The 16977-nt window shown below is 40.6% G+C and overlaps 1 protein-coding gene across 3 annotated transcripts in view; it reads left to right on the top strand.

Moving 5' to 3' along the window:
* The window catches only part of CBFA2T3 (CBFA2/RUNX1 partner transcriptional co-repressor 3), a 353436-nt gene extending 337141 nt beyond the window's left edge, over positions 1–16295 (top strand). For all 3 annotated transcript variants that reach the window (XM_086945802.1, XM_086945804.1, XM_086945803.1), the window contains exons 10-12: positions 1259–1449; positions 5117–12726; positions 12867–16295. In XM_086945802.1, coding sequence (XP_086801928.1) covers positions 1259–1449; positions 5117–5446 — 521 coding nt within the window. In that variant the 3' untranslated portion in view covers positions 5447–12726; positions 12867–16295. The remainder of the gene's footprint in view (positions 1–1258; positions 1450–5116; positions 12727–12866) is intronic.
* Positions 16296–16977: the final 682 nt, after the last annotated feature.

Raw genomic sequence — 16977 nt, forward strand, 5'->3', positions numbered from 1 at the left:
CTGGCTTCAGTCTCAGCGAAGCTGAGGCAGACAAGAAATGAAGCAATCTATATCTGTAATAATGTCTCTTTCTGATCTTTGCTTTAGTGCACACCTGCCATGGAGAAGTGTGCTATCCTGGGGGAGGGAAACGGAAACCCTACTACATGACGCAAATCTGACCCTTAAACAATAAAATTTCATGTACCTTTTACGTCATTAGTCTTTGTGAATTTGAACTGATGAGCCCTTGCATACACAAAGCAAGATGCCACCCTACACTTCTTTATTTTAAATAGGATTATTGTTTTAATTATTACACTTACTATTACTCCAGTTACTAATATTATTACTACAGTTATTACAGTAACCACAAATATTACTCGTACTACATTATTATAATTATTAATAATACTTATGGTTTGTTATTATTATTATTACACTTACTAATATCAATATTATTATTATTGCAGTTACTGATAATATTGTTAGTTATCCTTATTATTGTTGTTGTTATTAGTTCCTTTCCCAACTTCCGCTTTGTGTTTGTTCTACTTCCTGTTTTCCACTCTGTGGTTCTTTGCCATATATCTCAGTCAAGTTGCTCAGAAAAGAAAAACGGGAAGTGTCAGTGCAGGGAGTGCAGAAGGCAAGAGAGTATGGGTAAAAATATTCAGTGCTTCGTTAAATGACTGTTTTTGTACAACTGCAGATTAGGGTAGAAAAATATATATATTTAGAAAACGAGGGCTATTTTCTTTTTACGGGGACAAAAAAGCTGAGCATCAGCAATACATACGAGGTAGGATGTGAGTTATTTTTATCAGACTAGCAAAGTTTTATCATAGTTTCTGACCACTGACCTTCACGTAGATCACAAAGTTTCCTGCTTTTTCTATGCCTAGGACCAGGCTTTGTTTTTCTCTCTTTTAATATACCTGCAAGCATGTTTAATTTAAGTATATACCTCGCATACGTTTTCCTCCCAAGCATTTCACTTCTTGCGATGGAATGGCTCGCCAACTTACACTTGCAAACAATAAGTTGGACATGTGGTGTGTGTGATGACGTTTAAAATGTGTTAGCCTGTTGGGAAATCGAGGAATTTTCTTACAGGCTCAATTGCATATTTGCGTCAGCTGAGTCTGTAGAAACCCTGTCTGTAGAAACCCATCCTGGCTCTGGTAAGAGGTCTTTCGTAGATCCAACCTCGCTCCTCCTAAGTAAGCGTGCCATGCCTTCCCCACTTGATATGTGTTTTTCCCCATTCTTTCTACAGAGGAGGCTGTGAATGAGGTGAAACGCCAGGCCATGTCGGAGCTCCAGAAGGCGGTTTCAGATGCTGAACGCAAGGCGCATGAGCTGATCAGCACGGAGCGACTCAAGATGGAGCGAGCCCTGGCAGAGGCGAAGCGGCAGGCTTCCGAGGATGCACTGACAGTCATTAACCAGCAGGAGGACTCAAGCGAGGTAACTGCTTCCTCTTGACTAAATACGGCAAAGACCAAAATCAAAAGAAACAGGGAGTCAACATTCCGAGGTAGAACGTTCAGAGGATGTGATGCCAATTGACCAAAGTCTAAGGCAGCTGGAACTACCTAAAGGCATATGCTGTGTCGTATTATTGTCCTGTAGGCATTTACCCTAAAGACCTCCACTGCTACCATACTATGGACTATAAACCACTAGTAATACATGCAGTCCTCTAACCATCAGTGCAATCCCATCCTGTTCAATACAGGGAGATGATCCAACCCATACCTTGGTGTCTATGGGACTAAACATCCAGAGTGCTAGCGTTGGTTCCCCTCGGCCAATCACTTCAGCTACCAGCGCCTTGCTCCCCTTACCTGCAAAAATTGGGAGCACATAGAAATCAACTGAAAGACAGTATAAAACTAGACACTTTTCTGGATATACCTGAACATAATTCACTAAGTGCCCTCTAGTGTCCCACATCTAGCTGCCACAGTTTGCTCTGGATCGGTCTACCGGCTGCCCTTCAATTAGCGTCACCCGAACACTCACCCAAAAGAAACTGAAACTCTATTTCGCTCATCTGTTCTTGGTCTCATACCCGACCATGTTCCTGATATATGATTTCCTGTATATTTGCTTTCACTCCTACCCTGACACTTTATTTGCAATTTTACTTCATTCCAGGAACTCTCTGTAATTTCTGAAGCTATCCTGTCATTGCAAATTGTTCTAGCACCTTTTATGGTGTCACTCACACCATAGGCATATATTTCATACATTCATATATACATCAATTAATATACAGGGACTAGAACAAGGCCCTATCTACATTTTACAGAATTATTATTGGTAGGGTACATGAGACATTGAGTTAACTGAACATGAAAATAAACACAACCATTTGAGATAATGTTTTATGTGGCTAAGCTTAATTGAGTTGCGAAAAAGAAAGTGCAGGGCTGTATGTGATTTAAATTAACAAGGCACTAAAGAATAAAGAACAAGGAGCAGCAGCGCTAAATGCATCTCCCAGAATTTTAAATAGCTGTGCAAGTGGTTCTTGGAAAGTCTACCGCAAGCGAGGATCAAGTGTTAAATTCACTAAAGCAAAGATCGTTGGATGTTCTAATATTATGTTAAAATGTCATAAAGGTGTTTATAGCATGCAGTGTGAACAATCTAATGAGAAGAGGTTAGCAAGCATTGATGCTAATTTTATGAGAAGAGGTAACGAAAATGAACGATACTCTTATGAAAAGGGGGTTTCCTGTATGTATGATTACGTTATAAGAAGCTGATAGCCCATATCAATGTATTAGGCAAAATAAGCTCAATAAAATATATAAGGCTTTTGCAAGTCACGCAGGAGTTTTTTGACCATATAGAAAAACAAGCCCTAATACAATATCCTTTTTAGGTCTCGCCTAGGCATCTCGCATGGTGTTGCTCTAGGAGGGCCTTTAGCCATCGGTCTTCACTTTTCAAGCACTCGTACTTGTGGCGCCATCCACCTTGCGGGAGCGAGCAGCGACGTGGCCACGTTAATTGCAAACATATGGCCGCTCCTCGCTCCCGCAAGGTGGAAGCCGCCACCAGCACTACTCCGAGTGCTTTAAAAGTGAAGACAGTGAAGACCACTTGTTATCTACAGTTCTTGATATGTGCCACCAGCCTTACCTGCTTTTTGAATAACATGTATGTCCTTTTCCACAACTCCTTCAGACGTTGCCAAGTGGCCCAATATTGGTATTTTAGCCAAGATCACCTTGGGAGTTAGATTATTTTTGTCCAAATGTACAGTTTACTGATATCAGAATGCAGCACGTTGTTAGCTGAGAAGCCAAGACTGGTTGATTCTGTTACATTTGGACTTAAGGTGCTAAGAACTTGCAAACAGTTTCCAAGCAAAATAAAAAACTACCTTAGCAAGAGCGTAAAGCTGGTTAATGCATAGGGCATTCAATGAAGAAATCTGCCTCTCTCACTAAAATAAGTGGCTATTGCTTGGTGTACAATGCAACATGACCTTGCCGCTTATAGCTAGGCGTGTTGTTTTCTTGGACTTTTCATGGGGAGGCAGGGCTGAGACACTGATCTCTGTAAGGAGGCAAAGCATCTAACATAAAGCTATCTGCAATCACAGGCTGGTTTACTGCAGTTAGTTCCAGCCTTTCCTTCAAATTTGCCAGGGAGATGGCTGGCCTAAACTCAAACACAGTCTCTTTGCTCCGGAAGAAGTAGGGATTTCTCGTTTTCTGCCAGCTTCCAATGCACAGTGACTGTTCAGAAAGCTGCACGCCATCTTTAATCACAGTTTGAAGGAAGGCCTTCTGTATTCAACCTCAAAGGACAGAAGAGTGTAACACAACTACTTCTTTGTAATAATGGATTACAAGAGAGTACTGATGTCATTTACTTACTACAGGTTTGTTCTGACACCTGAATGCATGTATAATGAGAAATACAGTACTTGACATCAATATAAAGATTACTCATATTTTATAAATTTACAAGTCAGCAGTGCAATGTATGTCTGATATTGTTAGGAAAATAATGCAACATATACCATAGGAAAGTGCGAGCATATAGCAGGTATTGATTATTGTTCATAATATTGTGAGCTGGTGGAGCACAGAATGTAGAATATCGGAAAATGTGGTCACATACATTAATCATAATAGTAGGCAAGTGGTAACATACAGCACATATATCTATGTGAGCTTTGGTGGCATAGAAGCTGTAAAATATGAGGAGAAGGTGTCTGTGTACATTAATGATCACTGTATGAGATGTGGTAGCATACACTGTAGATAATGTTAGGATAAGGAGGCATCACTGATAGGCAAATGAAACGCTTGTATGCAATGCCGATAATACAGGGGGGAGGTGGTACTATGAAAAATTGGTAACATTACAAGACAATGGTTAACTTGAAAAAGAGACCGTATTATGAAGAAATTATAGCATGCAATGTAGATAAAGTATGAGAAGGGGTGGCATTCCTCTAGAACAAAACATGAAGGTGATAGCCTATAATTATGATATGAGAAGGTGCGTTAATGCAATAAGGAAAGTTAGTGCAGTGTGCGTAATATTATCCGGAAGTGGCATATGGAGCAATAAAGAAAGGTGATGGTTTAATTTTATTTTATATAATTTATCCTATGTTTGATATATAAACATGTAGATATTTACTGTCAGGATGCATGATGCTATAAAGAGCTCTAGTGGAATACATTTTACAAGACTCTAGTTGCCACACATTGATTGAATTGTACATGCAATGTACTGAATGGGGCAGAAAATAGTTATGTGCCGAGACATAAGACCTACAGAGGATGTAGGAGTCCCAAGGACCTGGTTTTATCTTCCCGCGTTAAGATGATTATTGCAACCATATATGCCTCACTCTCTTATAAAAATGGATCCATTTTCAATTGAGATCAAATTTTAAACAGATATGTAGAAGAGGATAAGGAGAACTGGTCGGTTGTTCTGCCACAACTGCATGCGTTTTACTGCATCTCGCCAAAGACAGTAAGGATGTAATAGGATGCTATTGAAGTTTAGTTGAATTTTGTTCAAGGTTGTTGGAACAGGATAATTAGAATAATTGTGCTTTGTTTTTTCTCCCTTGTGGGATTCTGCTTCTATACAGAGCTGCTGGAACTGTGGCCGCAAAGCCAGCGAAACCTGCAGCGGCTGCAACACGGCGCGCTACTGCGGCTCTTTCTGCCAACACAAGGACTGGGAGAAGCACCACCACGTTTGCGGGCAAAGTCTGCAGGGCCTTCACTCAACACCCTCCACTACCACCGGCGTCACCCCTGCCACCGGGGTGGGTCCTGCTCCGTCGGATGTCGTGGCAGTCAGCACAGCTCTTTCCAGCGTAGCAGTGGCGGGCAGTCCCAGCGAAGCAAGCTCAGCGGCTGCTTCGCGCTCTGGCACCCCGGCAACACCAGTGCCGCACGAGACTGCATCCCGCTAAGAGAGAGAGAGACTGGTGGAACAAGGTTTAGACAAGCCTACAAGGTCAATGCTGCTAGTGCTCCTCTTAAAAAGAACTGAAAATAAATAGCATTTAATGCGACTTCTCCAGCTACCTGATGACGTCATTTGACCTCTGAAACGACCTCTCACTCTGATAGAAGGCTAATGGATCTGCAGAAACTGTACTTTCTCTGCAGGCTATACAGACAAAGGAAAACAACCTTCTATTGATTTTACAATGGTTTTAACTGTCAGGAGGTTTTTGCATATTTCTAGCTGGCATTGAAGCTCAGAAGGAAAAGCAGTTACTATGGATTTGTGTTCCCTGTGTAGTAAACCGAGAGATCGGCGTTGCATCCAACAACAAAAAAAGGACCATCCTGGCCCGCAGGGAAGTAAAAATTACAAAAAATGCAAGCATCTGCTGAAAAGAGGTCTTGCTTGACATAAGGCAAAAAACTTTTGGATGTTTTTTTTGTAAACAAAACTAAATAATCAAAAAAAAACTGTCAAACTTTGGCTTTAAGTGAAAAATAAAATCCAAAAATACTACTAAAAGAAGATCGAAAAAAAGCGAAATGATTCAGAAGTTTACCTGTCAACTACCTTGCTAGCTAGCCAAGAAGACATACCAGACACACCTCCGCTCTAAAGGAAATCCAAAAAAACAAAAAGGACGACAAAGAAGTATAACAAAAATGATCCAAACCTACTCTCCAACTGCCAAAGTTTTCTTTGCTTTTAAGGGTTTCTTTTTTACTTCAGGTTTTTTGTTGTTATTTGACACATGGAGCTGCACTTATTTCTTAGAACCAAACATAGGGGTGAGACGGAACGCTATAGCTAGGATGTTGGATGTGAGAACAGAGGAAGTGGGGGGGGGGGGGGGAGTAGTCAATGCACTTCTGGTCATCACGGCGATACCATGTCACTCAATATTTATTGTTACCAAATCTATATGGTGTCTAATGGAAGGATGCTGCTCCCCGCACCACACCTAGCATCCTAGTTTCTTGGACTAAAACTTGCTACTTCTCTGTAGACCTCAGCAGCAGCTGTGAAGCTGCTTTTTCAGTCCCCGGCAGGTTAATATTAACAGCGGCGCACAACAGTGTTCAATGAGTTTGCCAGTCTGATTGCAGCTAGTTCCGATCAGAAACATGTAAAGGGGCAGGAATGTATCGAGCACCATAAATTCCACATCCGCTCTTTGTAAGCCCACCACGTGAGCGGGAAGCTGAGCAGGTACTATGGAAGTTCTTCGCCTAAACTGAATGCTCGTCTTTAAAGATATAGTATTGATAGTAGTCAGATAGCTTGGCTGGACTTCTCTGAACCAGGATTTGGCAGAGTTCCTGGTTAGTTGACCATTCTGTTTCAGGAGTTCCCTTTGGATAATGCTTGTCTTGCAAACAAGCCTTTGCAACAGCTTTATCCTCTTTCATGAGCAGACTGAAGATGTAGAAGCTTTGTGAACATGGTAATGTAAAATCTCCCTTCTGCTCCCTGTTGGTTCCCTTGTCATGACCATCACTCACATTGCACCCTGACATAGAATACCTACCTGTCCCACTCTGTAGCAGTGTTTCCAAAATAGAGTAACCTATCATGAACAATCTTTCATTTCACAGCAAGTGTACTGCGGCTCTTGCCGTCCTTCTGCTTTCATCGAGTTCCATGAATGCAAAATGCAGAACATCTTTGCAGACTGCTCATCGTGATAACATAGGCTGTTGAGCGCAGTGACTTGTGAAAGTAAGCTGATTGGTTCTTCCTAGAAGGTGGGTAGGTTGTGATTTCAAAGCGTGGTTGAGTGTGGGATGGAGCGCCTACCAAAGCCCATCTTCCATCCAAGCTTGGTGCTTCCTCCAAATGGCTACACTTATTTTGCTAAACATTTAGGCCCAGTTTAACTAAGGGTTGATGCATTGGTGCAGCTTGCACAATATTGTGCTGCATCCACAGGTATCATCAATGTAAAGTCAACTGATGAAGTTCTTTGCGCCCCCCAAAACATTAAATAACCAGCTTGGTTTTGTTGTGTTGTGTTCGAGGGCTGGGATGGGAAAGTGGTAAATCCAGGAAAAAGTCAGGAAAGTCTGCCAAGTATATGACACATTATAACTTGTGAAGCAAAGGATATTCCAGAATACCACTTGGGAGGGAGATGAGGAGGAAAACAATATTTGTCAACATTTGCAAACTGTGCTGATTGGTTACTAAGGGCATTATATATTTGGGGCGGGGTGGAGCCTATCTTTATCTCCTCTACCTCTCTCTTCATGGTTACACTCATTCTCTTCTACCCCCCTAAGTAGTTCCTATCACCACATCTTCAGAACCATTATGTAGAGTTTATACACAGACCCTGAGATTTCTTATTTAAAGGAAGAAATCCTTCCTTGATATATTGGTAAACACCTAAGAGGCATTTGGAGATAACCTTTTTGCGTCCCATGTTCCATTGTTGTTACAGGATGAGTGTTCCTTTTTCCGTAGTCTCTTCGTATTTGGGTTTTGTCCACTTTAGGGGATAAGAGCAGCAATGCCTAGGGGTGCCTACCAGTCAGCCTCTCTTGTGCTGATTGCGTTGGACAGCTAACTGCACAGATACAAATTTGCTAAGCTGATGTTAGCCAATTCCACCACGAATTGCCCCATACATCAAATGCATGGCTTTATCCAAGCCAACACAGTACCAAAATATCGACACCCAGAGTATTCCTTAGTGAGAAAAAAGCGTCCTAGGAAAGAGATACACTGGCTGAGGTGCCCTTTGAGGATAGTAAGACTGAGGAAGAAGCAGCAGCCTTCAATGTGAATGTACATAACCTAATTTATTTTTCTGCAAAGGTCCAAATAAAGTAAGCACAGTAATAATTTAGTGTTTTTTTTTTAACCAAATAAGCTAACATTTAAGACAATAATTGTTTAAAGGAGACAGATTATTTAGATGGCATAATGGTTGTTAGTTGTCAGACTGGCGAGCATTATATGGATTTTGGAGGGATTTAAGGGACTGCCGGCAACTAACCAAACTGGTTGGTAAAAGATATCCGATACGCGTGAAAATCAACTTTGAGCGCACTGTAGTAGCTCATTCAATACAGCATCACAACACTGTAAAATTTGCAACTTTACGCCCATACAAAAACAAATAAATAAAAGTGGAGGTGAAAGAAAGAAAATGAAAGTAACATACATTAGATGCAATTATCCCACAATTCCCTGCTCTATGGTGTGAGATCACCCCAATTGTAGTGTACCGTGTTCAGCAGGCCAGCCCACGAAGTATTCGAGAAAGACCTTACTGCTTTGGTGGCAAAGGGATATGAGATACCTCATTATTCAAGTAGGCATGTTCAATGCAAACTACTATTTGAGACTAAATGCAGGCTACTTGTATAGGCTTTTCCTACAGCCAGTCCATCAACCCCAGCTCCTCCCGATTGTTGGCTAGTGCCCATAAGGGGCCCACTTCAGTCTTGAATCTATTACTAAACATCCTTCTTTGAGCATGGCACCTTGAACCTTATTGGGCATTTTTGTGGCACAATCTGGGCATTTATATAGTACACACCACAAACTGGATCAACTTACCACCTAAATAAGAGTTGTAATTATTTATTACACATCTCATGGACCACATTATTATTTAAATAAGAGGTGTAATTATGTATTGCACGTATGGACAGTACATGTACCATTGGACTGAGAGAACAAACACATCTATTCACTTAACCAAACAGGATTCAGATTAGGGACTGTAGGGCTGCACACTGACCTCAGCAATGAGAGCCTTAATGAAGTGTGCCATTTCTCTCAACTTTTTCATGCTCCACTCCCTGTTACCATCCATGAGAGGAAACGGTAAATCCCTCTGATGTGGGAGGGATACATGAGGAGGCCAATTACTGAAGTGCAAAATAAGACCACTTTGCCCTTTATATTGAAGATCTCACACAATATGGAAGCCCTTTCCTAGATGGAAACTCTATTTTGTGCTAAAGCAATTAAAACAAATGCCAAAGTACTTCTTCACCAGTACTCTTTGCCCTGGAGTTTATTGATTTGTAAGCTATAAGTCACTTTTCTGGTTATCCTGCAACCACTCATTCCCATCTATTTGGCAGCTCAAAATAGCACACGTGTTGCTGTCATTAAAGCTTCAATAGACTGTTGATCTGCTTTCCCTTTTTAGTTCATGTGTGACATCCCTAAATTGCATTAGAGCTGCTGTATATTTTCCACCCACACCTACGTAAAGGAAGCTTGGTAGGTGACACTTAAACTTAAGGCTAATGACAGACCTGGCTGACATCACAACGCAATACTGCAGGCCCAATTTAGTTTTATTTTTTCTGGTCATGTCCTTCATTCGACCACACAAATTAACATTTTTAAAAACTGTTTGTCGATTAGATTAGTTCCACTGGTTCCAATCAATTCAAAACAAGTAGTTTTGGAGAGACATTTGCACCAAAAATCAGAGTTAAAGTAACATTTGCATCAACCGACCATTTTGTACAAGTCCATTAGTACAAATAACAGTTCAAGGAAAGCGCACAATTTCCCACCACCAGTGCAGAATTACTGACACCTAGTCAGATTTATGTGACCTGACTCCTAGCTTGAATTAGCATTATTCTTTTCCCTTTCCTTCAATCTGTGAGTAGCTTCTTTTTGCCAATATCGAATATGGATCATAACTCCTTAAAAGCTGGAACAAATAGAAAAGTAAAGAAATTACTTTAAAAATCGTATTTAGTCATTTAGATATAGCCCTTTTGTTATTTAATAATTAGTACATTCACACTTGAAGCAGTCTTCTTCTGCCTCTGAAAACCTTTCCTAGACAGAGTGGGTGAAAGTTATGAGGAATTCAAGGTTAATATTTCAGAAATCCCATTCATAAAATGAAAACCCTACAACAAAATCCACAGAAAAAAAATCTGATTTGTCAAAGAGAAATTTTAGGCCAGAGAATGTCTATCACTATCCAAAGAATTACAGAATTGCAAAAACAAAAATAATTCTTAAAACTTGACTGAAATTTGGAATGAGTTTGTTGCAATATTTCACATGCTTAGCTTAGTGAAAGTTGCTAAACAGCAACTAATATCTGAGGATTTTCTGTAGCTCTTTCATTGTTTTCCTTCCCTGCTGCACTTGAATATTATTCAGATTTGTCCACTCATCCATACTCTACTCCCCTATAGCTTTTTCTTCAAAATGGTGTCTCAACGTCATCACATTGAAAACTTTGGGAAAGCAACAGGTGTCTCTTTAGCTAGTGACTTTGGTGTCCTTTAGAGGGAGCTGATCCGTAGGAATGGGTGAATTTGTTTTGAACTTTTGTTCAAATCACTTGAGAAATAGCACTTTCAGTTTCACTAAAGACTTTGGAGCAGTCGTGTTTTGCCGTTGGTTTCAGAGGAAGGCCACCTTAAAAAAACAAATACCCGCTAAATCTTTCTAAAATCCATTTCTAAAAATCTACTTCCACAGAAAGTTTCAATGTTAGTAATAATTTTTTTTTTCCAGAATTGAAAAATTTGCATAATGTCCATATCTTTTCAAAAAACAAAATGATTGGGAGTTTTTAGAAGAAATATGAAGTTTACTGGCAACGATAGTAAAAAATGATAATGTAATGTTGTTGTTAGTCAAATATGTATGTATACTTTTCACTCAACTCTACTGATCAGCAAAGCGTTCCATCCCTGTGGGCAGTGAATACAGCCAAAGAACCCACAACAGAGGCCAAACAAGGGGATCTGGTGCTCTCCCCTTGTGTGCAGAAACTCCCTCCCCACAACATGATTGAACTCAGCACTTGTAATGTGTGAAATAAAAAACAAAAAACAAAGGCAAAAAGGAACCAAAATGGACACGATGTATCGTGAGAACTTTCCAAACTAAAGCTAGTTACACATTTCATTGCCATTGTAATATATGTACATTGTCTATTTTTCTTATATTTCACGAAAAGAGGTAATATATGAAAGTATTTCAGATGTAATTAAGTGCAGGAAGCCTGATATGTATGTTATGTTTCTAATGTTGCTTTTTTCTGTTGTTGTTGTTGACCGGTTGGGTCAATGCAGGCGCCGCTACCACCTCTCTGTATCCTGGATCACGCATCACTTGCTTAGCAGCGGCCGACCTTTGCCACACTACCTCTGCTAATAAAAAATAACACAACAAACAATAAATTGCATTCAAACCAAAATGTAAGCATGGGGAAAGTGGGTTAATGAGGGGAGAAGTAGGGGAGGGGGCAGAGGGGGGTGGGATCTGGGGGAAGGTTTGCCGTGCAGTTGGTACCGCCCTGACAGTTAGAGCTTCAGAAAACATGGAAGAGGACAATTGGAACATTTTGTAGGAGGGGGGTTTTAAAGCAGTCATCCGGTGAGTGATGTCACAATACATCCCAAAACCCAAGTTGATGTCAACAAATAAAGTAATCTTCTAGAATGTCTGCAGTTGGTGATTGTAAGCCGTGCAGATCTGTGTAAAGAAAATGTTGTTTCTCTCTACATTGGATGACCCCTTTAAGAGTCTTTGAAAGAATGCTTTGTGAGGCATAGGGAAGGAAGGAGCATAACAAAGAGAATTTTTTTTGCAACCTAATTTCCTAGACAATATCCTTACCAAAATTCCCCTAATTCCCAGACTGTTTGGTTTTGGCGTAAAATCGACTAGCAAGATCCTTTTAGGTCCACTCTTCAAGGTCCAGGCAGCTAAGTATGGTAGGAGAAACCTCATTCTTTTTCGAAGATGCTGTATTAGGACCTGCCTCCATCAGATTAGCCCGACAGGAGGTTCCCTGAGCTTGCTTCATTTTAAGTGTGAAGCTTTTTTATGAAGTATCTGGTACCGGCTGGAGATGTTTTATCTTTTCTGAATTCTATTTCGAACCATTGGGTTTGTGAGCCCTACGCTACTTCTTCCCACTGCAGCAGTGCACAGAAAGAATCTTCTCTCGTTGGCAAGGAATTCCTTAGTTTCATTTGTTACGCAATCTACTGTCGGGGACCAGCGTCTTTAATTTACAAATCTCCTTTGCTAGCCCGGCATGCACTTCTTTTCCTGGTAAACGTAGAAGAGGAAATGTTTTCTTTTCCATAAGATCGCTGGTGTGTGGCAATGTAACACATAAACCTCAAAAGCACCCCATTGAATCATTTGGCATTGAACCCCTGCACCCTAGACTTCAATCGATCACGTGATACGTGGTGCAACAACCTTAAGGATGCCAGTGTTCCTCCATTTAAGGCAGGGGTCTCCAAACCGGTCCTGGAGGGCCGGATCCAATCCAGATTTTTGGATAATCCCCATTGAGATACATGTAGTTATTTTAAAAATCTGGCATGGATCCGGCCCTCCAGGACCGGTTTGGAGACCCCTGATTTAAGGTCTCCCTGTGGTCAATGAAGATCATGTTGTCAGTCTTCTGGTTTCTCAGTAACATGTGATAGAAACAATGGTGTCTTGCCGATTTGCTCAAATTCTGAGGATAACCCTAGGGTTTTCAACGGGATCTAGGCAGGCTCTTAGTACCCTACCACAGACCAGAAATTTGATTCACAGAAATACTAAAGCTAAGGATGATCGTTCATGGACTAGAGGCCCCACACGTAGCTCCCTCAAGACTATACCATTTATATAGGAGTCTGCTAAATTACGTTAGAATTATCTCAAATGATTCCACTGAATGGCAGGGCCTACTTTCTTAGCTGTTTATCTTGTGCCACACACTCCCCCCTTCCTCTTGCTTGAGTTCCAAAAAGTAACAGACTCTACCAAAGTATCCAAGTTGTCTCTGACTCTTGCCCTTTATTCAGGAAGACGGGAGAAGCTTGGGTGGGCCACCAAATTTAAAGTACATGGTCTCCTTCCTTCTTTATAATTGCTTTACATTTTAATGTAGTCTATCCAGTGTACTTTGCTGCAAATTCCCTCAGTACTTCCCCAAACCACTCAGTTTGTTTACCTTTTTTCTATTGCTTCTACAGTCTTGTTCATGATGGGCTATCGGGTGTATTTTCATTCTGCTTCATTCTCAACTCCAGCCGTTGCCAAGCTTTGCCATCTTCAAATGTCTATGTGAGATGCCTCTTGTGCATCACTGCAATAAGTCTCTGTTCTACTTCAACATGGTTTTTCCATGGTTTCTACAGCTGACCACTTCATCTGTCTTATTGAGGCTCGCAGACTTTCCATTATTGTCCATTCTTCTGACTTCATATTGCTTACACATTTAGGGTGTGTCCCGATTTCCAATAGACCTCCTTTTTATTGCCAGTTTTGTCCAAGTCAGCCATGTGGCATTTTGTTGTAGGAAACATTGACCTCCCCTCCTTGTATGTATGCATATTCTCTTATTTTTTAAAGCCAGCAAACCTCTTGTCAATGCACACATGTATATAATGTATGCATCACATAGACAATTCACAAACCTTGTTGCTGCTTTTTATTCTTTCCCAGGCTCTGTACTTAAATTGCATTTTATTTATTTATTTATTTATTTTATATATGCTATGCTAAGAGCATAGTTTGTAACTAACCTACCTTAAGCAAATGTGTAGCAAAGCCATTCTTTTTCTGTCTGCATGTCTAAGTTCTTGGGAACTCCATTTTCTGGCACCACTTTCAGGCAGGAAAGTCAAGGATCTGTGTCCGGAAACCTGAAAAATTATAAAGATTAGGCATATCAATAGTGTCACTTCAGAATGACGAAGGATGCATTTCTTTCTTCCGAGGTTCTTAAACATCTTTATTAGCTGGAACATGAATGGCCAATTTTTCAGCGTGATTAGAGTAGCATATCCTCTCGCGGTGTACCAGAGGCTGGAGAGATCAGACCCTACAGATAGAATACGCCTGTAGACAATAATAGCAAGAGTGTAAAATTAATCCGACACAATGCACTTCTTCGAGCTCATGCTACATTCTTGTTGAACCAATATACAAATTCACTTAATGGCCACCAGGGTCTGGTTATTGTAATTACCAGTCATGTTTGTAAAGAGATAAGACACTCTTATGCTTTCACCTTTCATAGTCTTAACCGTCAATTGTTCATAGATAAAATGCAGTCTCTTCATCTTGAAGCACAGCTCTTAAATGATATCCAACTGTGGCATGTGTTTCGTTGTCTTTGTTTCAAGTGGCAGTGGTTGAAAACTTACTTCTATGGTCTTCAGAAAGCCATTGTTGAGACCTTCTTCTCTTGCAAAGGCACATTTTCAAAATCAGTCTCCAGCTTCCCAGTATTTATATTGAGAAAGTTTGTGACTACTCTAGGGAAGTGGGTCTTGATTGGGTAGATCAATATAGACCTCTCACTGCCCATTCAGAATAACAGGGCATTGATTACACCATCATTAGGGGAGAAAGGGAACGCAGTGATATTAATCGTGGTCCCAGCAAGATTATCTTCCAATTAACAATGCTACACTGAACATACTTTCTGAAAACCTACAGAGCCTCGAACATGAATGATCCTAGTGTCTTCTTTGGCTTCATGATCTAGCACAAAGAAAGACACTCAACAGAGAAGTTAGATTGGAGAATGTAGGGAATCTTAAAGTCCTCTTGGACAGAGCATCAATATTGATGGTGCTGAAGGGAACTTTTTGAAAAGCATCACATGGGTTTCTCATGGGAGGCAAAACAAGCACTTGATAAACAGTAGAGTTAGAGGGAAGAATAAGACTAAAGCAACATTTTCAATGGGCTCTCACTAGATCTTCTCAAGAAGCGTGGCTCCATGGTTACACAGTACACAAGCCACACGCTCAGTCTAGAGGCTCTTTGCGTGTTCTACTAGCTCTTATTTATAGTATTTATTATAACACATTTTTAAAAGCACTTATATGTTGGAAACGCGTTTCATTGAACTTAGAGCTAGGGTTCAAGAATCGGTGGTGTTAGGCAAAGGCCCCTCCACTGTTTGCTAAGAAGTCACACATACAATTCCATTTTACAAGAAATTATCTGCTCTTAGACCAACAGAGAGCAACATGTTTTGCAAGGCATCCACCTGAGCTAGGACTCCCTTATACCATGTTAAAGTGAGAGGTATAAAAATACTGCCACTTCTCCTAAAATCAACCTAAATAGATAGGTGAACTTTTCCCGCTTCTGGGGGTGCACTCTGCATCCCCGTGTGTACAGAAAACAGGCCTGTTGACTTGTCTTCAACTGAAAGGGCATTTGACCATATCCCTGAACGTTTATTCTTTTGCTGAGGGAAGGCAGGGTGTACCCTACTCTGAGTGACGTAAGATGAAGTGCTGACTTCTGTAGAGGTTGTGCAGGGCACCTAAACAGCATCACTCCAGATCTCCATTGACTTGTTCAATGCCCTCTTCATTTCCCTTTTCACTGCCCCTGGTCCTGGAAGCAAGTAGGATAAGGGTTGACTCGCTCCAAAACGACTGCAGGTCAGAAGAGGCATGGCAGAAAGAGAGTTAGGAAACTAGCGGAATCAAAGCATTCTTCGATTAAAAAAACTGTGCAATACTTGAATCGAGGGGGGGGGGTAACATGCTTAGAAGCTGGTAGATCTTTTTTTAAAGGAAAAAAGGGAAATATTTAAAAATGTATTGGGGTGGGTGGGAGGTGGGGGCAGAGTGCTCTGTGGCCATTCTTGAAAGATTTAAATATACTGGGAGGAATTTCTTTTTGGCATGCCGTCTTTCCTCCCTGTGCTGTTCTCAGCTTTATCTGTATGTGCTATATGTTTGACCTGTGAAAGCTGTAAACATTATGCTTCTGTTGATTTGTCTGTTCCTCACTCTGTATCTGTGTTAATAAAAAGAAACATTTAATATCACATAGATGCCAGGGCTTTTCTTTTTGATGTTGTGGACTCCGCACTATTGAGATGGGTCTACTGCCGTATTCATATCGTTTTCCTGCTGCTTGACATATATATATTTTCAGAAGCAGCCTGAGGCTTTTGTAAAAAGTGGACATAATTTTCTTGTAATTTTTGAATTCCTGATATGCAGAAAATGTGTAATTTTGCAAAGGCCTCGAAAGTCCAAGTCAACAGATTCGTTAATGTACACAACATCTAAATACAAAGAGTTACAGTAGCCAATGGTTATCCTGAATATAGGGCATGGATTCAGCCTTCCTCAACCGACACAGGATAGCCCTGCTTTATAGTCACAACCCAGGTATTTTGTCTGGAGTAAACACATCTGGTAACAATCTGATTTGTAGCAAATTTTCTTCTTTATTTTGACTGATCTTCGTCATCCACCCTTGGAGCAGCAAAGTGGTTACTTGTCATAAATGAATATAACTGGAAGAGAGTTTTGAAAAGCAGAGGATTTAGAGAAGTCAAATAGGTGATGAAACTTACATACAGATCATAAAATGGCCCAGTCAAGCGAGTAGACTAAAAGGTTCCTTTTCAATGTACAAGCGATGGGAAGCGGCACAAGGACTAGGATAGTAAAAGAGAGAGGAACAAATAGGATGTAGACGTTTATGCAAAAAAGATTGGACTAT

This window comes from Lissotriton vulgaris, chromosome 12 (assembly GCF_964263255.1).
Source record: "Lissotriton vulgaris chromosome 12, aLisVul1.2, whole genome shotgun sequence".
Lineage (NCBI taxonomy): Eukaryota > Metazoa > Chordata > Amphibia > Caudata > Salamandridae > Lissotriton > Lissotriton vulgaris.